The sequence below is a fragment of the Cherax quadricarinatus genome, chromosome 32 (genome assembly GCF_038502225.1).
Source record: "Cherax quadricarinatus isolate ZL_2023a chromosome 32, ASM3850222v1, whole genome shotgun sequence".
Taxonomy (NCBI): domain Eukaryota; kingdom Metazoa; phylum Arthropoda; class Malacostraca; order Decapoda; family Parastacidae; genus Cherax; species Cherax quadricarinatus.
In genome coordinates, this window is record NC_091323.1 from 25,117,811 (window position 1) to 25,140,310 (window position 22,500).

General features: G+C 45.7%; 1 protein-coding gene across 5 annotated transcripts in view; it reads right to left on the bottom strand.

Annotated features, from left to right (window-relative positions):
* The window catches only part of LOC128690283 (potassium voltage-gated channel subfamily KQT member 1), an 840,902-nt gene that overhangs the window by 383,213 nt on the left and 435,189 nt on the right, over positions 1–22,500 (bottom strand). For all 5 annotated transcript variants that reach the window (XR_011392684.1, XM_070090551.1, XM_070090547.1 and 2 more), the window contains 2 exons: positions 20,404–20,538; positions 4,669–4,751 (listed from right to left, as the gene is read on the bottom strand). Coding sequence is in view for 4 of the 5 variants with exons in the window: in XM_070090551.1 (XP_069946652.1) it covers positions 4,669–4,751; positions 20,404–20,538 (218 nt within the window). In the remaining variant the exon portion in view is untranslated. The remainder of the gene's footprint in view (positions 1–4,668; positions 4,752–20,403; positions 20,539–22,500) is intronic.

Consider the following 22,500-nt stretch of genomic DNA (forward strand, 5'->3'; position numbering starts at 1 on the left):
AGAAAAGAGAAAAGAGAGGAGAGAAAAGAGAGGAGAGAAAAGAGAGGAGAGAAAAGAGAGGAGAGAAAAGAGAGGAGAGAAAAGAGAGGAGAGAAAAGAGAGGAGAGAAAAGAGAGGAGAGAAAAGAGAGGAGAGAAAAGAGAGGAGAGAAAAGAGAGGAGAGAAAAGAGAGAGAAGAGAGAAAAGAGAGAGAAGAGAGAGAAGAGAGAGAAGAGAGAGAAGAGAGAGAAGAGAGAGAAGAGAGAGAAGAGAGAGAAGAGAGAGAAGAGAGAGAAGAGAGAGAGAAAGAGAGAAAGAGAGAAAGAGAGAAAGAGAAAGAGAAAGAGAAAGAGAGAGAGAGAGAGAGAGAGAGAGAGAGAGAGAGAGAGAGAGAGAGAGAGAAAGCTAACGTCCAGAAAAGGTAGTAGTGTAGACACTGGAAAGACAAAATAAAATATGGACATTATTCTTGTATTCAGGAGAAACATTAATCCGGCTGGTATCATACAGTGCCTGAGGAATGGCAGCCAATCAAGTTTAATCCAAGGAAAATGAGGGCAATTCCAATTCCTTAGACCAAGAGCCCTTCAAGCCCATCTCCTCCCACCTGAAGGATATAATTTGAAAAGATTACAGGAATGGCTATATAAGTGGCTTCTGGACTTAAATTTTAGCCAGTGCACGATCATGAAAATACAATAGAAAAATGTAGCGGACAATGGAGAACAACTCTGGAGAGAGGCTCTACAAGTCTCACTTAAGACAAACCAGCTTGTGGTAACCAAGACTCCAAACGTGCCACTGGAGGAACGCAAATTACTAGAATTACCGAGGCATCAAATATGCGACTAGCAAACTTAAGAATATCATTAAGGAGAGTCAGTTAAAGTTTCTCTCAGAACCTTGTATATATGTCAGACCTTTCATAGAGTATACAGCACCGGTATGGAACCTTCACCTAAACATCCAGAAACTAGAAAAGGCCTAATGATTCGTTATGTGTAAATGATATATGAAGACAAACTAAGTTAATTAAACCTTATAACACTAGAGAAGAAACTATAGGAAAACACAACCAAGACGTACACAATACTAAGAGAACCCGACAGGTCAGACACACCGAAATGAAGGGACTCGAGAAGTGTGTCAGGAACTATTTCCTCAGTCCGATGATAACTAGCAAGTGGAGCGATCTGGAGCATTGACTGCCAAGCCCGTGGCCTGGCAGGCGACACTTTCGCTTCACACTCTCAGTGTTCGTGGTTCGATCCCCGGAAAGAGTGAAAACATTGGGCATGTTTCCTTACACCTGCTGTCCCGTTCACCTAGCAAGTAGGTACCTGGGTGTTAGTCGACTGGTGAGGGTCACATGCGGAAGGACAAAATTGAGGATACCAATGGAAATAAGACAGTCCCCTCGACGACGCACTGCCTTTCTTGGATTATCCTGGATGGCTAACACTCTGGGGTTAGAAATCCTAGCAAAATCTTATCTCTTCCTTATCTTAACCTTCCTAGAAGACGCAGCTACCACTCCAGAAAAGACACTTACACTACAATTAGAGGAAGGCACACAGACAGACAGACAGAGACACACACACACACACACACACACACACACACACACACACACACACACACAGTGAAGAGGCGGGGCCAGTAGCTAGGACTCGACCCCTGAAACCACAAATTGGCGAGTACACACAAACCTAAAACTGGAATATGTCATGTGGTGTCCGCATCTACAACATTTTTTTTAACCAGGATAAGGTGATGAAAAAGTAAACATTCAGGATAATTTAGTTAACAGCTGTCTTGCCACAAGTTAACAAACATCACAATTAACATCTTCCTCTAAAGCTCACATTATTACTACATATTATTAATAGTGCAGCAACTTCCCACCTCCAGGAGAATGACAGTGTACTACTTCCCACAGTGTGGTATGGTTACCATGAAGAGGCAGTGTACTACTTCCCACAGTGTGGTATGGTTACCATGAAGAGGCAGTGTACTACTTCCCACAGTGTGGTATGGTTACCATGAAGAGGCAGTGTACTACTTCCCACAGTGTGGTATGGTTACCATGAAGAGGCAGTGTACTACTTCCCACAGTGTGGTATGGTTACCATGAAGAGGCAGTGAACTACTTCCCACAGTGTGGTATGGTTACCATGAAGAATCAGTGAACTACTTCCCACAGTGTGGTATGGTTACCATGAAGAGGCAGTGTACTACTTCCCACAGTGTGGTATGGTTACCATGAAGAGGCAGTGTACTACTTCCCACAGTGTGGTATGGTTACCATGAAGAGGCAGTGTACTACTTCCCACTGTGTGGTATGGTTACCATGAAGAGGCAGTGTACTACTTCCCACAGTGTGGTATGGTTACCATGAAGAGGCAGCGTATTACTTCCCACAGTGTGGTATGGTTACCATGAAGAGGCAGTGTACTACTTCCCACAGTGTGGTATGGTTACCATGAAGAGGCAGTGTACTACTTCCCACAGTGTGGTATGGTTACCATGAAGAGGCAGTGAACTACTTCCCACAGTGTGGTATGGTTACCATGAAGAATCAGTGAACTACTTCCCACTGTGTGGTATGGTTACCATGAAGAGGCAGTGTACTACTTCCCACAGTGTGGTTTGGTTACCATGAAGAGGCAGTGTACTACTTCCCACAGTGTGGTATGGTTACCATGAAGAGGCAGTGTACTACTTCCCACAGTGTGGTATGGTTACCATGAGGCAGTGAACTACTTCCCACAGTGTGGTATGGTTACCATGAAGAGGCAGTGTACTACTTCCCACTGTGTGGTATTGTTACCATGAGGCAGTGAACTACTTCCCACAGTGTGGTATGGTTACCATGAAGAGGCAGTGTACTACTTCCCACTGTGTGGTATGGTTACCATGAAGAGGCAGTGTATTACTTCCCACAGTGTGGTATGGTTACCATGAAGAGGCAGTGTACTACTTCCCACAGTGTGGTATGGTTACCATGAAGAGGCAGTGTACTACTTCCCACAGTGTGGTATTGTTACCATGAAGAGGCAGTGTACTACTTCCCACAGTGTGGTATGGTTACCATGAAGAGGCAGTGTACTACTTCCCACAGTGTGGTATGGTTACCATGAAGAGGCAGTGTACTACTTCCCACAGTGTGGTATTGTTACCATGAAGAGGCAGTGAACTACTTCCCACAGTGTGGTATGGTTACCATGAAGAGGCAGTGTACTACTTCCCACAGTGTGGTATTGTTACCATGAAGAGGCAGTGTACTACTTCCCACAGTGTGGTATGGTTACCATGAAGAGGCAGTGTACTACTTCCCACAGTGTGGTATTGTTACCATGAAGAGGCAGTGTACTACTTCCCACAGTGTGGTATTGTTACCATGAAGAGGCAGTGTACTACTTCCCACTGTGTGGTATGGTTACCATGAAGAGGCAGTGTACTACTTCCCACAGTGTGGTATTGTTACCATGAAGAGGCAGTGTACTACTTCCCACAGTGTGGTATTGTTACCATGAAGAGGCAGTGTACTACTTCCCACAGTGTGGTATGGTTACCATGAAGAGGCAGTGTACTACTTCCCACAGTGTGGTATTGTTACCATGAAGAGGCAGTGTACTACTTCCCACAGTGTGGTATTGTTACCATGAAGAAGCAGTGAACTACTTCCCACAGTGTGGTATGGTTACCATGAAGAGGCAGTGTACTACTTCCCACAGTGTGGTATTGTTACCATGAAGAGGCAGTGTACTACTTCCCACAGTGTGGTATTGTTACCATGAAGAGGCAGTGTACTACTTCCCACAGTGTGGTATGGTTACCATGAAGAGGCAGTGTACTACTTCCCACAGTCTGGTAGATGGGTGGGAAAGTTATCAACCATAAAAACCACCAGTATTTAAGATAAACAAAGATGGAACAGCAAGATCATGGCAAACATGAAAACAAAAAATAATAACAGCAGTACAAACAGCTTATAATTATAATCAACAAGTGAAAAAACAATATATTAAATAAAAATTCACTGAACACAACAATAAACATAAAAGCTTTAAAAACCTGATCATAGCTTTTATAAACTGTAATTTCGCCTAGAGTAAAAAATATTAAAAACCCTAATATAGTTGACGTAAAGTAACATCAACATTTATGTTGACGTCACTTAACGTTAGTCAGCCTGCACTGTAAGGATGAAGGATGCTCGCACCATGTTGACGTCTTGAGGTCTGGCCAAGACCTGAGTGTCTCGTGTATACACGCGACCGACAATACACACAGGTGGTGTTCCATACATGAGAACCAGACCAAGACACGAGAAAGGGAAACAAAGGAGAATTTAGTGCCTATTGACCTGTACACAAGACCTGCGTAAATTAAATAAGCAAGGGACCTCACAATAAAGCAAGCATGGATCTTAACAAAATAAGCAAGGGACATGAAACAAGCAAGGGATCCCCAATTTACATAACACGTTTACACATCCAAAATATATATAAACGATTAAACACAAAGACGAGGCAGTACGATCATAGCTTTGCTTCTGTAGCTACGATGAGGTGATCATGAATGTGTAGTCTTACACAAACACGGGAAAAACAGGAGGAGGATATAATCTGCTCCTGTACAGGTGTCTACGGAGGATCTGGGAAGACAGGAAGGAACAGCACTGACCTATACAGCAGAAGGGCCGCTTGGCGTACTTGATCCTGCCACAGAATCCTTGATACCTGGATCGACATCCTGACGACCACAGCCTGCAACAAACGAATATATTATAAGGTCACAAGGGAACATGCAAAAGTTAAAAAAAAAAGGATTAAAGGTCACTAAAAGGGTCACATCATGCTATATAAGGTTACACCAAGCCACATCGCGAGGTTAAAGAAAATACACAGAGGTTAAAGGTGTCATACAAAGTCATTTAGAGTTGTTTAAGGTCGCACAATGTCACACAAGGTCACAATATATAAAATGGAACATACAAACACACACACACACACACACACATATATATATATGGCTAAACAAAAGTGACAAAATGTCGCCAAATTACTGGCAATAAAGTTTATTACACAAAAAAACAGAAGTGTTTTCCCGACTCCTACTACTTAACTAAGAGAAGAAACGATGAAAGTTAGAGATTTGTTGGCTCTACAAAGATAATTATTGAACTTTTAAAAGGTAACACTTTCTCAAGATGAAAAAATATACAAGGGAAACACTGAGGCAGAAATGAAGTCATCAAAGTCCAGACAGCAGTAAAAATACGCTAATGAAACTGAAATAAATAAATTCTTATATGCGAATTACAAGACTAACACAACATCCAGTACTGGACTCTTGCTTCACGACCATGGATCTTACAATGAAGACGACAAAGAAATGAGCGAAATACTCAAGTCACCATAAGATTTTGTATTTAATGAGCCGTTTATCACAAAATCTGACAAGTCAAAATGGATTTTTCCACGAATGAGGCCTAAAACTCTACCAACATTTCTAAAATTTCTGACATAACCTCAACAGTACCCTACAGTATAGTGTAACCTGACACCCTAAATGTATTGGATAGTCTGAGGGAGACAGAACACGGTCAGCAAAAATCACTATTTACCTGGTCTGTGATAAAGTCACAAGTATGAGTAAGGATTACACGCATATTGGCCAACGTATCTTTTATACATAAGGCATATTTTTATATGGCCTCTCTCCACATGACTACCCGACACGGACAATGGAACTCATGATTATGTAAAAGGAGAAACGCAAACAAAGTAGACGAGTGAGAGGGATGAAGAATTAGACACGTGTAACATCTGGCTATCTTTATTGTAGACGCTACGCCATCCACTGGCTTTATCAATATAAATTCAGGGACATAATTGTAAGACAGTGGAGCTATATATAAAAGATGAGGTGATCAGTCCCTCAGCCTTGGGACTGCAATCAATCCCTCAGCCTTGGGACTGCAATCAATCCCTCAGCCTTGGGACTGCAATCAATCCCTCAGCCTTGGGACTGCAATCAATCCCTCAGCCTTGGGACTGCAATCAATCCCTCAGCCTTGGGACTGCAATCAATCCCTCAGCCTTGGGACTGCAATCAATCCCTCAGCCTTGGGACTGCAATCAATCCCTCAGCCTTGGGACTGCAATCAATCCCTCAGCCTTGGGACTGCAATCAATCCCTCAGCCTTGGGACTGCAATCAATCCCTCAGCCTTGGGACTGCAATCAATCCCTCAGCCTTGGGACTGCAATCAATCCCTCAGCCTTGGGACTGCAATCAATCCCTCAGCCTTGGGACTGCAATCAATCCCTCAGCCTTGGGACTGCAATCAATCCCTCAGCCTTGGGACTGCAATCAATCCCTCAGCCTTGGGACTGCAATCAATCCCTCAGCCTTGGGACTGCAATCAATCCCTCAGCCTTGGGACTGCAATCAATCCCTCAGCCTTGGGACTGCAATCAATCCCTCAGCCTTGGGACTGCAATCAATCCCTCAGCCTTGGGACTGCAATCAATCCCTCAGCCTTGGGACTGCAATCAATCCCTCAGCCTTGGGACTGCAATCAATCCCTCAGCCTTGGGACTGCAATCAATCCCTCAGCCTTGGGACTGCAATCAATCCCTCAGCCTTGGGACTGCAATCAATCCCTCAGCCTTGGGACTGCAATCAATCCCTCAGCCTTGGGACTGCAATCAATCCCTCAGTCTTGGGACTGCAATCGATCCCTCAGCCTTGGGACTGCAATCGATCCCTCAGCCTTGGGACTGCAATCAATCCCTCAGCCACAGAACAGTATATTAAAATATTAATCATCACAGCGGCACATTAAGCGTAGCAGGAAATAGAAAATGTGAACGTTAGTAATGCAAACACTGTTGGAAGCAACAGCAGCAACACTAGCAGCAGCAACACTAACACTAGCAGCAGCAACAGCACTAGCAGCAGCAAAACCATGAATGATCCTCAAAAATTGCATTTGTTCCTCCAAATACATACTGCGTTATATTTCTCTAAGCTTTTCCAGAGTTTGGTTATTTAAGTTCTAGAAATAACAATGAAATATTCTAAGGTAAACTTCAGAACTTAAAAGAAAACCATTAGAAGACAATATAAAGAAGCAGTATGTTAGTCGATATTTGCAAGAGTTATCGACAACAATGGTGCTGTACATCATGACTTCCAGTGTTATTAGCCTGAATAACACGCAAATTTAGTTATGTCACTGTAATAACACGATAAAAAGTGTTAGCTCAGTGCATTAGGAAGGTGAGAGGACACAGTTGAAGAAGAGAGTAGACCCAGCTGCTGGATAACACAGGAGACTAACACCTCACATTAATTACAACTATTATTACAACTCGTACCTCTAATAGCAAGAGTTATTGAATATTTACACACACACACACACACACACACACACACACACACACACACACACACACACACACACACACACACACACACGAAAAAACGCTGACTAGCAACAAAATTAGACACAGAATTAAGAGCAGCAGAACGAACTACGAGGAGAGATTAAAAGAACAGAACCTAATAATACTGGAAGATAGCTGGAACAGGGCAGACATGATTACGACGTAAGCGATACTATGAATACAAGTAAATCTAAGGAACTAGCTAGCTTCCTGAAAATGTGAGTGTGCGTGTATTCGTTTGTGGTTGCAGGGGTAGAGAGTGAGAGAGTACTCATCTATTTGTGGTTGCAGGGGTCGAGTCATAGCTTCTGGCCCTGCCTCTTCACTGATTGCTACTAGGTCCTCTCTGTCTCCCTGCTCCATGACCTTTATCAAACCTCATCTTAAAATTATGTACGGTACCCGCCTCCACTACTTCACTTTCTAGACTATTCCACTGCCTGACAACTATGAAGAAATTCTTCCAAACATTCCTTTGACTCGCCCGAGTCTTCAACTTCCAATTGTGACCCCTTGTTTCTGTGTCCCATCTCTGGAATGGTGTGTGTGTGTGTGTGTGTGTGTGTGTGTGTGTGTGTGTGTGTGTGTGTGTGTGTGTGTGTGTGTGTGTGTGTGTGTACAGTGTGTGTGTGTGTGTGTTTGTGGTGTGTGTGTGTGTGTGTGTGTGTGTGTGTTGTGTGTGTGTACATTGTGTGTGTGTGTGTGTGTGGTGTGTGTGTGTGTGTGTGTGTGTGTGTGTGTGTGTGTGTGTGTGTGTGTGTGTGTGTGTGTGTGTGTATGTATGTGTGTGTAAGTAAACACAGGACATTCATATATGTCCCCCCCCCCGTTTAATCTCTGGATTTTTTAAATATTTTTATCATGAGCTTCATATTAATTTTTCTCGCAATAATATATATATTATATATATACACAGAGAGAGAGAGAGAGAGAGAGAGAGAGAGAGAGAGAGAGAGAGAGAGAGAGAGAGAGAGAGAGAGAGAGAGAGAGAGAGAGAGAGAGACAGAGACAGAGACAGAGACAGAGACAGAGACAGAGACAGAGACAGAGACAGAGACAGAGACAGAGACAGAGAGAGACAGAGACAGAGACAGAGACAGAGACAGAGACAGAGACAGAGACACAGAGACTCCCAGTGATTGCTGTGACTGGGGTCGTTATTAATAGCTTAACTACCAAATATGTTCTAGGAGAAATAGTTTCGTAAGTTGATGGGATGCACTGGAGGAAGATAAGGTGGGCAAGATAATTGGAGAGGATGTACGTATGCCCAATCTGACCACAAGTGTGGCTTCCAGTCATTCTGACTCGTCAAGAAAAAAGATTTTTGAAAACTTCATCCAATATTAACTTTAGAAGGGGATCATACTCGCTCAGTTGAGTATGGTAGTTTCCGTAGCAGTAGATATCTAGGGAGGAGATGGAAGGCTTCGTTTGCATCCTTGTTTCCTAATGTAGTTTTCATTACTTTATAATCAGCCATTTTCTCGACTAGAATGGCACTGATGGTCATGGACCCAAGTGGAGCGCCGAGGAGAGTACTCCTAGCGAGACTGATGACTTGCACTCCCTGCAAGACCTCTTTCTATGGTGGGTTTACTGCAGGACACCAGCCTACTCTGAGATGGGCTTAATGATAAGCCTCGACTTTCATCGTACTCTTTGATTTTTGCCTATGTCTTCTGAGAGACTCCAAGGCGCTCGCCAGAACGCTCTCATCTACGTAACATGTGTTGTGTAAAAGGACACAAGTGTAACTAACGTGACTTTATTGTGGCAACGTTTTGCTCTCCAGGAGCTGTGTCAAGCCGTTACGACAAAGCTCCTGGAGAGCGAAACGTTGCCACAATAAAATATCACATTAGTTGCAATTGTGTCCTTTTAACATACTGAAGGTAATTCTACCAATATTAATAGGTAACATGTGCTGAGCTCAGTGGCCTACTCTTCATTGACAGGCAAAAAAGGAAAGGCGAGGGGAGAGGAGGGTCACCTTACTGAACACCTTCGCATCATTCTATTTCGTGTTCACAAGAGAGAAGTTTCGCTCCAGTGTTATAGCATGAGTGGATAAGGAGAGGGTAAATGCTAGTAAACGGCTCAGAGTACAACATCTCTTCAGACTGATCTGAAGGTATTAGCAAAATACTATTTCATCAAAGAATGCTTCGCAGCCTTGGAGAATCCCAATCCCCCGCTGAGCTGGTTTCAACAGGGTGGCTTCCTCCCGGCTCACTATTCTTAAGCCTGTTTGAGCAACAACGCGGCAGAGGGGGTGAACAATAGCACTGCGCCAGATTACTCCACACTACTTAATGTACTGAGGGATAAATTAAAGAAAAAAATAGAGCTACGACAATCTTGGGGACTCCATAAGGCATATATTGGTAAATATTGTGAGCTGGGACAGTAGTAGTTCAGTACCTTCTCCAGCTGCTGGGTTTAGCCTTTGTTTGATGTGTTGTGGCCCGAACACCGTGGAACCACTTGCAGATCCAAGTAGGAAGGACATAGTATCTTCGTACACCTCTTATTCTTAAACTGTTTAAGGTTCTGTTCTGGTTGCATTGTTACGAGTCACTGAAGTTGTTTGCTACTCTGGACTGGCGTTTAGCATGTAAAGTTTGGGCTGTGATGATATCGATGAGGGTAATTTTAGTCTAATGACTGCAGCAAATTTCCCCTCCTCCTTGCTGATACTGGCTCTAAGTTCGATGATTTCAAATGTGGTTTTGTGTGCACTTTGGCGGGGAACGTGACTCTCATCGCTGGGGCAGTCATTTATTATCCTGACGACAGATATTGCTATTTACTTGTCCCTCTTGGATGGGATGACTACGTAGTCATTGACTGGAGAAGGCTGTGCTAAGCTCTGGTGATTTTTCTCAATACATAAAGTTATTGGAATTCTAGTAAATGGAATGGTATGTAAATACCCACACGTTGGAGTGAGTAATGAATATTTAAATACGGTGGATGAAAAATATCCACAGCATTAGAATTATCAAACGATTTACCTGGAGGCCTTGATGAATGCGACTGTGGCTTGTAACACGTAAAACACAGGTGACATATGTAACACATGAAACATGTATACAAAACACATGTAGCATATAACACATGTAATACGTATACTGCCTCAGAGTAATTTAAATATGTCGAGTATTTGTGGCGACAAGTACAATTTCTGTATTCGCTAAAACTTGATGGAAAATCGTCAACAATTTGTTGTTGAATATACAGTATTGCTGCAGCATATAGGCGCCTGGCAAACCTGAGAACAGCATTCCGATACCTTAGTAAGGAATCATTCAAGACACTGTACACCGTGTATGTCAGGCCCATACTGGAGTATGCAGCACCTGTTTGGAACATGTTTACTAAGAGCATGCAGAAGCCTCCAGATAATATATAGGTGAATAATTTTATCTGAAGTTCAGCTTTCTCATTGTATCTTAGGTCATTTAAAAGCCAGGTTCTGCCTATACTATAATACCCTATACCGTCAGTAAGTGAACCATTGTGGCAGTCACTGCCCGGGAACAGTGACGGCAGCAGTCATTGCCCGGGGACAGTGACGGCAGCAGTCATTGCCCGGGGACAGTGACGGCAGCAGTCACTGCCCGGGGACAGTGACGGCAGCAGCCACCGCCTGGGACAGTGACAAACACACAACAGTTCGACTGTGCTCAAAGGGACTAATTTGAATAGTTTGTAAATGAGTTGCCACCTCAATGCTGTGTGAAGGGTTCCTGGTGAGGGGTGTGGGAGAGGTTCATAGTGAGGGGTGTGTGAGGGGTTCATAGTGAGGGGTGTGGGAGAGGTTCATGGTGAGGGGTGTGTGAGGGGTTCATAGTGAGGGGTGTGTGAGGGGTTCATAGTGAGGGGTGTGTGAGGGGTGTGTGAGAGGTTCCTGGTGAGGGGTGGGTGAGGGGTTCCTGGTGAGGGGTGTGTGAGGGGTTCCTGGTGAGGGGTGTGTGAGGGGTTCCTGGTGAGGGGTGTGGGAGAGGTTCCTGGTGAGGGGTGTGGGAGAGGTTCCTGGTGAGGGGTGTGGGAGAGGTTCCTGGTGAGGGGTGTGTGAGGGGTTCCTGGTGAGGGGTGTGTGAGGGGTTCCTGGTGAGGGGTGTGTGAGGGGTTCCTGGTGAGGGGTGTGGGAGAGGTTCCTGGTGAGGTGTGTGGGAGAGGTTCCTGGTGAGGGATGTGGGAGAGGTTCCTGGTGAGGAGTGTGGGAGAGGTTCCTGGTGAGGGGTGTGCGAGAGGTTCCTGGTGAGGGGTGTGCGAGAGGTTCCTGGTGAGGGGTGTGCGAGAGGTTCCTGGTGAGGGGTGTGCGAGAGGTTCCTGGTGAGGGGTGTGCGAGAGGTTCCTGGTGAGGGGTGTGCGAGAGGTTCCTGGTGAGGGGTGTGCGAGAGGTTCCTGGTGAGAGGTGTGCGAGAGGTTCCTGGTGAGCGGTGTGGGAGAGGTTCCTGGTGAGCGGTGTGGGAGAGGTTCCTGGTGAGCGGTGTGGGAGAGGTTCCTGGTGAGGGGGTAGGAGAGGTTCCTGGTGAGGGGGGTGGGAGAGGTTCCTGGTGAGGGGTGTGGGAGAGGTTCCTGGTGAGGGGTGTGGGAGAGGTTCCTGGTGAGGGGTGTGGGAGAGGTTCCTGGTGAGGGGTGTGGGAGAGGTTCCTGGTGAGGGGTGTGGGAGAGGTTCCTGGTGAGGGGTGTGGGAGAGGTTCCTGGTGAGGGGTGTGGGAGAGGTTCCTGGTGAGGGGTGTGGGAGAGGTTCCTGGTGAGGGGTGTGCGAGAGGTTCCTGGTGAGGGGTGTGCGAGAGGTTCCTGGTGAGGGGTGTGGGAGAGGTTCCTGGTGAGGGGTGTGCGAGAGGTTCCTGGTGAGGGGTGTGCGAGAGGTTCCTGGTGAGGGGTGTGCGAGAGGTTCCTGGTGAGGGGTGTGCGAGAGGTTCCTGGTGAGGGGTGTGGGAGAGGTTCCTGGTGAGCGGTGTGGGAGAGGTTCCTGGTGAGGGGTGTGCGAGAGGTTCCTGGTGAGGGGTGTGCGAGAGGTTCCTGGTGACGGGTGTGCGAGAGGTTCCTGGTGACAGGTGTGGGAGAGGTTCCTGGTGACAGGTGTGGGAGAGGTTCCTGGTGACAGGTGTGGGAGAGGTTCCTGGTGACAGGTGTGGGAGAGGTTCCTGGTGACAGGTGTGGGAGAGGTTCCTGGTGACAGGTGTGGGAGAGGTTCCTGGTGAGGGGTGTGGGAGAGGTTCCTGGTGAGGGGTGTGGGAGAGGTTCCTGGTGAGGGGTGTGGGAGAGGTTCCTGGTGAGGGGGGTGGGAGAGGTTCCTGGTGAGGGGGGTGGGAGAAGTGCCTGGTGAGGGGTGAGGGAGAGGTTTCTGGTGAGGGTGTGGGAGAGGTTCCTGGTGAGGGGTGTGGGAGAGGTTCCTGGTGAGGGGTGTGGGAGAGGTTCCTGGTGAGGGGTGTGGGAGAGGTTCCTGGTGAGGGGTGTGGGAGAGGTTCCTGGTGAGGGGTGTGGGAGAGGTTCCTGGTGAGGGGTGTGGGAGAGGTCTCTGGTGAGGGGTGTGGGAGAGGTTCCTGGTGAGGGGTGTGGGAGAGGTTCCTGGTGAGGGGTGTGGGAGAGGTTTCTGGTGAGGGTGTGGGAGAGGTTCCTGGTGAGGAGTGTGGGAGAGGTTCCTGGTGAGGGGTGTGGGAGAGGCTTCTGGTGAGGGTGTGGGAGAGGTTCCTGGTGAGGGGTGTGGGAGAGGTTTCTGGTGAGGGTGTGGGAGAGGTTCCTGGTGAGGGGTGTGGGAGAGGTTCCTGGTGAGGGGTGTGGGAGAGGTTCCTGGTGAGGGGTGTGGGAGAGGTTCCTGGTGAGGGGTGTGGGAGAGGTTCCTGGTGAGGGGTGTGGGAGAGGTTCCTGGTGAGGGGTGTGCGAGAGGTTCCTGGTGAGGGGTGTGCGAGAGGTTCCTGGTGAGGGGTGTGCGAGAGGTTCCTGGTGAGGGGTGTGGGAGAGGTTCCTGGTGAGGGGTGTGGGAGAGGTTCCTGGTGAGGGGTGTGGGAGAGGTTCCTGGTGAGGGGGGTGGGAGAGGTTCCTGGTGAGGGGTGTGGGAGAGGTTTCTGGTGAGGGTGTGGGAGAGGTTCCTGGTGAGGGGTGTGGGAGAGGTTCCTGGTGAGGGGGGTGGGAGAGGTTCCTGGTGAGGGGGGTGGGAGAAGTTCCTGGTGAGGGGTGAGGGAGAGGTTTGTGGTGAGGGTGTGGGAGAGGTTCCTGGTGAGGGGTGTGGGAGAGGTTCCTGGTGAGGGGTGTGGGAGAGGTTCCTGGTGAGGGGGGTGGGAGAAGTTCCTGGTGAGGGAGAGGTTTCTGGTGAGGGTGTGGGAGAGGTTCCTGGTGAGGGGTGTGGGAGAGGTTCCTGGTGAGGGGTGTGGGAGAGGTTCCTGGTGAGGGGGTGGGAGAAGTTCCTGGTGAGGGGTGAGGGAGAGGTTCCTGGTGAGGGGTGTGGGAGAGGTTCCTGGTGAGGGGGTGGGAGAAGTTCCTGGTGAGGGGTGAGGGAGAGGTTCCTGGTGAGGGGTGTGGGAGAGGTTCCTAGTGAGGGGGTGGGAGAAGTTCCTGGTGAGGGGTGAGGGAGAGGTTCCTGGTGAGGGGTGTGGGAGAGGTTCCTGGTGAGGGGTGTGGGAGAGGTTCCTGGTGAGGGGGTGGGAGAAGTTCCTGGTGAGGGGGGTGGGAGAAGTTCCTGGTGAGGGGTGAGGGAGAGGTTCCTGGTGAGGGGTGTGGGAGAGGTTCCTGGTGAGGGGGTGGGAGAAGTTCCTGGTGAGGGGTGAGGGAGAGGTTCCTGGTGAGGGGTGTGGGAGAGGTTCCTGGTGAGGGGGTGGGAGAAGTTCCTGGTGAGGGGGGTGGGAGAAGTTCCTGGTGAGGGGTGAGGGAGAGGTTCCTGGTGAGGGGGGTGGGAGAGGTTCCTGGTGAGGGGGGTGGGAGAAGTTCCTGGTGAGGGGTGAGGGAGAGGTTACTGGTGAGGGTGAGGGAGAGGTTCCTGGTGAGGGGTGTGGGAGAGGTTCCTGGTGAGGGGTGTGGGAGAGGTTCCTGGTGAGGGGTGTGGGAGAGGTTCCTGGTGAGGGGTGTGGGAGAGGTTCCTGGTGAGGGGTGTGGGAGAGGTTCCTGGTGAGGGGTGTGGGAGAGATTCCTGGTGCGGGGTGTGGGAGAGGTTCCTGGTGAGGGGTGTGGGAGAGGTTCCTGGTGAGGGGTGTGGGAGAGGTTCCTGGTGAGGGGTGTGGGAGAGGTTCCTGGTGAGGGGTGTGGGAGAGGTTCCTGGTGAGGGGTGTGGGAGAGGTTCCTGGTGAGGGGTGTGGGAGAGGTTCCTGGTGAGGGGTGTGGGAGAGGTTCCTGGTGAGGGGTGTGGGAGAGGTTCCTGGTGAGGGGTGTGGGAGAGGTTCCTGGTGAAGGGTGTGGGAGAGGTTCCTGGTGAGGGGTGTGCGAGAGGTTCCTGGTGAGGGGTGTGGGAGAGGTTCCTGGTGAGGGGTGTGGGAGAGGTTCCTGGTGAGGGGTGTGGGAGAGGTTCCTGGTGAGGGGTGTGCGAGAGGTTCCTGGTGAGGGGTGTGGGAGAGGTTCCTGGTGAGGGGTGTGGGAGAGGTTCCTGGTGAGGGGTGTGGGAGAGGTTCCTGGTGAGGGGTGTGGGAGAGGTTCCTGGTGAGGGGTGTGCGAGAGGTTCCTGGTGAGGGGTGTGGGAGAGGTTCCTGGTGAGGGGTGTGGGAGAGGTTCCTGGTGAGGGGTGTGGGAGAGGTTCCTGGTGAGGGGTGTGGGAGAGGTTTCTGGTGAGGGTGTGGGAGAGGTTCCTGGTGAGGGGTGTGGGAGAGGTTCCTGGTGAGGGGTGAGGGAGAGGTCTCTGGTGAGAGTTGGGGAGAAGTCTGCATGGAAGGGAAGGGGGTAAGGTTTACGGTGAGAAGAGGAAGGTAAAGTATGCAGTGAGGGAGGGGAAGGTAAAGTATGCAGTGAGGGAGGGGAAGGTAAAGTATGCAGTGAGGGAGGGGCCGGGAAAGTATGCAGTGAGGGAGGGGAAGGTAAAGTATGCAGTGAGGGAGGGGAAGGTAAAGTATACAGTGGAGGGAGGGGGAGGTTACCTGGAGGTTATTCCGGGGATCAACGCCCCCGCGGCCCGGTCCATAACCAGGGCTCCCGATGGATCAGGGCCTGATCAACTAGGCCCTGCGTGGGGGGAGGGGGAGGTAAAGTATACAGTGGGGGGAGGGGGAGGTAAAGTATACAGTGGAGGGAGGGGGAGGTAAAGTATACATTGGAGGGAGGGGGAGGTAAAGTATACAGTGGAGGGAGGGGGAGGTAAAGTATACAGTGGAGGGAGGGGGAGGTAAAGTATACAGTGGAGGGAGGGGAGGGAGAGGCAATAAACAGGATAAATATACAGTAAAGGGAGAGTGTGTACAGGCTACGTATTTTTTTTATATTCTTTGGTGAGCAATAAACTCTTATGGATCACACACAACCTGTGGGATGAGATGTAATTAGACTTAATCAACTGTAGATATATTTGGTCAAGAGACTATACACCGAGCAGTTCTCAGCTATTTTCCACGACTGATTAACCATAGTTAACCAAAATACCCAAAACTGACTACCTGGATGTGGCTGCTTGTCGAGTTAGTGAGGGAAGGAGATTTATAGTGAGGGAAGAGAGGGGAAGAGGTTTATAGTGAGGGAAGAGAGGGGAAGAGGTTTATAGTGAGGGAAGAGAGGGGAAGAGGTTTATAGTGAGGGAAGAGAGGGGAAGAGGTTTATAGTGAGGAGAAGAAGAGAAAAGATTTGTCAGATCACCAGTGACAATTATTGTAGTCAGGGGTCAGGTAAAACCCACGTACAGCAGACCCATGTATGACATGTTGGTCATCTGTAGGACCACCGAGGCAGCCCCTTCCCAAGCACATGAATGTGCTTAGGAAGGGGTTGGCCCTGTATACCTGTAAATGTAACCTAGACGCTCACTGTCAAGTATAGACTGATATAAAACCCCTTCCACTTCCCTCCTTCCCTCTTCTCTGTGTGCAGGGGAAGGGAAACCAAGTGAGGGGATATGTTGTCTTATACAACACTTGCTGTTGCTGCTGTATAATACAGCACAGTTGTATGCTCTCGCTGTGTATTATTTTAAACGCAAAAGCCACCCAAATAAACAAAAAAGTTACCTTAAAAGTGTGGCAATAAAAATTAATGAAGTAATAAAGACGCTGATGATGAGAATGAACGACAATTTTCCATTTGCATAATAAGTTGCCAAGGCGTCCAGAGTCACATATAACTGGCCACCAGTGACGCTCTTGAGTGAGCGAACAAAGTTCCAGGTGAACATGTTACGGTCATCATGGTGGGTCAGTACTAAATTATAGTCACATCTCATACATATGTATATAATGCTTACAGGCACAGTATATGTACGCATGGATGAGAGGTAGAATACATGTTCGTATGGATGTGAGGCAGAGTATATGTACACATGGATGAGAGTATACGTACACATGGATGAGAGTATACGTACGCATGGATGAAAGTATACGTACGCATGGATGAGAGTATACGTACGCATGGATGAGAGTATACGTACGCATGGATGAGAGTATACGTACGCATGGATGAGAGTATACGTACGCATGGATGAGAGTATACGTACGCATGGATGAGAGTATACGTACGCATGGATGAGAGTATACGTACGCATGGATGAGAGTATACGTACGCATGGATGAGAGTATACGTACGCATGGATGAGAGTATACGTACGCATGGATGAGAGTATACGTACGCATGGATGAATAAGTAAAGAAGCATAACACTCTTACAAGACTGGTTTTGGCTGCCTTACATAACGCTGGTGTCATTTTGTTCTCACTGACGAACGTTAACAAACCTTCATTCATCAATTTACATGTATTTAAGCTATTAACGAATAAAAATATCCAAGCAAAACAGAGCCCGCAGCTATGGATTAGAGTTAGAGAAATTTAAATTTAGAAGGGAGATGGGAAATTACTGGTTTAGTATCAGAGTTGTAGATGTGTGAAAGCCCTCAGGATCACTGACACGAGAACCGTTAACAGTTATAAAACCAGGTTGAACACGTACATGAATGGGTGTGACTGTGAGATAGACTTTCCTAGCAAGGGGCAGTATGGGCCAGCAGGTCTGCTGCAGTGTTCCTCCATTCTTATGTTGTGTATTCTTGTCAACTCGTTGTTTCAACAAGTAATCGGCCAGATTACAAATTCAACGACAGACGAGTTTAGTATATCGTATGGAATGCAACTGATAAACAAGATCATCTGACTACTAATCAGTATTATATTCACTGGCTATTGCTAAACCCGGAGGGGGTCCTGCAACGCCTGGGGGATGGGAATTAATCAGCTTGATCCAAGCCGTGACATTATTATCCGGAGAAAATGAGTGGAGTAAAATGTGAATGTAAGGAACACCACCAAGAACTAGGACAATAAAAAGTGAGAACTGTAGATAACAGGAAGAACTTAGCGAGAACAAAGACAATGAAGAAATGAGAAAAATAAACTTTATAACAAAACTAAGAAACTGAACATCTAGAAAGTAAACTATGAAACAACGTGGAAAACAAAATTAAAGAAACTAGAATTATGGAATTGGAAGAAAGACCAATAACTAGTGAACAGGGAGCTACGAGAAGAAATTACAGAACGAGTGAAAATAAGCAAACTCAGAAAACACAAACACACACAAACACACACACACACAAACACACACAAACACACAAACACACACAAACACACACAAACACACACACACACAAACACACACAAACACACACACACACACACACACACACACACACACACGGAAACAAGCACTGACAGAGAGGAAGGTGCGAGTATTGGGAGCGTGTACGGGAGTGCAGTCTGGCGAGGTGGAGGGCGGGGCACTCACAGAAAACCTCTCTGTTGATGACTCCACCCCAGGGATTTACTGCCCCACCGCAACAGAAAGAGTCCTGGGTAAGGGGCTTTGTAAAGGTGAAGGGTAAGAGGTCGAGGGGTCGAGTCAAACCATTCTTTTAACCCCCGTCCCCTACCTGTACACACAAGTATGTAACTCATTCAGTGTGATGGAATACGACAGGAAAGCCTAGGCAGCCCTTCTCATAATGTAACGTTTTATCAAGTACAAAAGGACAGCCGCACACTGCGGGTTTATCAAAGTTTCCTCCAGTAAAATAGTGGATAGAGATACTAGGTCACAGAGGCCAGGAGAGGAACGCATGACAGTTAAAGAAGCTTATGAGTGTAATGAACATTAAGGAAATACTTTTAAAGCTTCTGGATTGTAAGGGAAACGTAGCAAACGAAGATGTGAGGGCAAACATTATAAACAGTTTTAATATTAGATGTGATCAGACCCTTGAGGCCAGAAATCAGGAGTCAGGAAGCGTAGCCAGGAGCTAGGAAGCTTTTCATATAAAACTATTTTAGTACAAGTACACGCGCGCGCGCACACACGTCTACACTCGTACATCACCAAGCATACACACCTACACCTCTTCCTTCCTCACACACTCGTATAAACACAACGTACATGTGCACTGTCAATAGACCGAAAACCTGTGTGCTCAACACGGTTTCCTCTCTCCCTTGTCCGCTTCCCTCCCTGCAGGAGTGACTAAGACCGAAAATTAACGAGTACTGCAGGGAGCGAACACACGATGCCAGAATGTGACTCTCACACACCATCAATCACGCAGCAGACACACAAAAGTATTGAAACCGTTGATTATACTGTCTCAACCAGACAGTGAACTCTAACTGCTGCCCCACACCAACATCTTTCCCATTACCCCTTGTTACGCGCGCGCGCACACACTATATATATATATATATATATATATATATATATATATATATATATATATATATATATATATATATATATATATATATATATATATATATATATATATAGGCAAATGAAAATTTGTGTATGCAATAATTTCGCAAGAATCATTCTGAACCAACCAAAAAGAATATATCTCATTGTATTTATTAAATTATCGTAAACTTCCATAAAATATATTCATTTGGATTAGGCTAAATTAAATTGAGCTTGTTATAATAAGGTTAGGTAAGTTTTCTAAGCTTCTTTTGGTACAAAATTATTAATTTTTACATTAACAAATGAAAAAAAAATATTTTTAAAGGTATATGAGAACATTTTAGAATGTACTTTATTTTAAACGAGTTCTTGCTACTTGACCAATTTTACCTATTCGGCACGACATTTTTATATATATATATATATATATATATATATATATATATATATATATATATATATATATATATATATATATATATATATATATATATATATATATACATACATACGTACATACATACATACAGTGTGTCCACAAAAACAGTCCCTGATTTCAAACAGGTATAACCTTTAACTTTATTGTAATAATCTTTCACAGTTAGTAGCTTCAGGTGCAGGATTTAATTCAGTTTCATGTGGTATAGGGTAGCATTAAAGGCACTCAATGTGCGCCCTTCTGGTTGCTCGGCAAACATCGATATGATAGTCCAGTTCGGTCCAGACGCTCTGCAGCATATCTAGTGTTATCATGCGACCTGCTTCAGTGATCGAAATTTTCAGCTCCTCCAGGGTTGCAGATAGTGGTGGTGGTAAGTAAACTGTGCTCTTCACGTACCCCCAAAGAAACTCTCAAACAGTTAGGTCCGGTGACCTCTGCAAGTGGCCTGGGAGGTCACCGGACCTGTTTGAAATCAGGGAGTGCCTTTGTGGACACCCTATAATGTGTGTGTGTGTGTGTGTGTGTGTGTGTGTGTGTTAGTTATTGTATCCACAAACAAGTGGTATCTCAGCACGTGTTAGAAAATATCAGGTAGAAAAACAATGGTTTTAAATATATTGTAGGAACGAGGTAAATATGTTAGAAGACGGAAATTACCCAGCCTTACCTTAGAACGTACTCAATAGTGAACCAAACGACGACGAAGGACTCAATGTAGAAGAGTACTTCTGTGGCCTGGCGCTCGTACTCCTCCACCGTGGAGAGCACACTCAGTGTTAGACAGATGAAGATAGTGCAAAACCTGAAGTAAAAAATACCAGACAAATTAGTTCCTTAATAAACTTGAAAAAAAGTGCATCGTGATGAAAGTAATAATAAAAATAATAAATTAATAATAATAATAATAATAATAATAATAATAATAAATAATAATAATAATAATAATCGGAATAATAAACCAGGAAGGCAAAGAAGTATATTTCCGTATAACGTATTTACTACCCGAACACTGAGAAGCTGAGACAAGGTGAAGACTTAGGAAATTCTAGAGATGAGCTTATCAGCAGGTGAGCCAGGTGAAGGTGACCACCTCAACACGGCAACAAAATAACATGTAACTTTTGTACTTCTGAAGTGTTGAGAAACAATTCCGAATATCCGAGTGAGACTGGTGGAACTTTCATAATTAAGTGTATTATTATTATATTCATGGGGAATCATTAAACCCATTAGCATTATACAGTTCCTGGATGAATGGGAGATAATTAGGATTAATGCTAGGAAGAGCAGGATCGCTCTAATTTCTTACATCATGAACCCTTAGTCAATATCTATTATAGAAAGAGAAACTTGTGAAAAAATAATTTAATACTAGAGAAGAAACTGACAGATACTGTAACAGATAATTTATAAGTTGGAAAGAAGTGATGAGCAATACTGATGAGATTAATATCACCACATACACTGACAGCAAAATAACAGTGTCCACCACTGAAGTACACTTGCCAACAACTACAAACTTGTATTCACTAAACAGGAAAACAGAGCAAGTCACTATATTTCCCCCACACAGTGTAACATATCCTGCAGCTCATAACAAATGTTCTTTCTACCTAATCATAATACAATTTTATACGAATAATGGACAAGAGTAAATGAAATACGAAGTGTGAGGAACGTAGACTTATGCAGCGCATGACAATGATCATGATATTTTTTGTTGACTATGGTATCTTTTTCGGTATATATATAGAAAATAGTGATTCACTGTGTTTTTTACTCATCTCTATCACATCAGGTTGTCAAGGTATACGGAAACATTACTTTTCTCTTCGTATAACGTAAGTAAATAAGAAAGTGGTATATTACCAGTTAAAATGCTTACCTGACTTTATTTCAAGTTTCCAACAACTTGGGTCTAGAATGAGTGTGATGATGCACTTTTTGCACTCGCATCTTTACTATTTTCCCAACAATTGTGGGGACTACAGCGAGGACTAAGGAGAGCGGTTCCATCAGGACATTTGCACCATGGAAACGCGATACCAGAGCAAATACAATGTCAGCATGATGGCGGATTACTGCTGTTAATGGAACTTCATGGTCTCGATGCACAGCATAAGCTAAAATCAAAGCGGTTCTCTTTCCTTTGATTCAGTAAGTAGGCTAACGATTAGGAGCATATTTTTTTAATAAAATCATTTCAGTTGATTCATGTTGATTTGGAATTCACATGTTCTTAAAATTAACAGAATGTGCTTTTCCATGATTACTTGCCTAATTTTAATAAATGAACAATTTATTAAAAATTAACATTTTTTATCATTTTGTATTTTATTTAAAGTCCTTACGTGATAGAGCAAAATGCTTTAGATATTTACAATCAGCATCCCAAGAACATGCAAGATCGCAACCATGAATAAAAATAAAAATTAAAAACATTCCAAATGCAGACCAGTGTTATCTAAACAGCAGCACATTCATGATATATCCAATTTTGATCAAAATAAAAGGACTCCAACATGCGACTCACTGGTGGTGTTCCGGAGGTCATTAGTTCACACTTTTTTTGCGCGGGTATTTCTGCGTCTTGATAAAGACGGATGGAAGACTCAGGCCCACCAGTGTCTCACCAGCCACATCTTTTCTCACTCTCCATAGACAGCAAGAGGTGTCATTTCGGTATTATTTCTTAAGTTAAACTAATAATTTGATACTGTTCACTTGACGGCTATGTTAACTTTTTTGAAAGCTAAAGAACTAT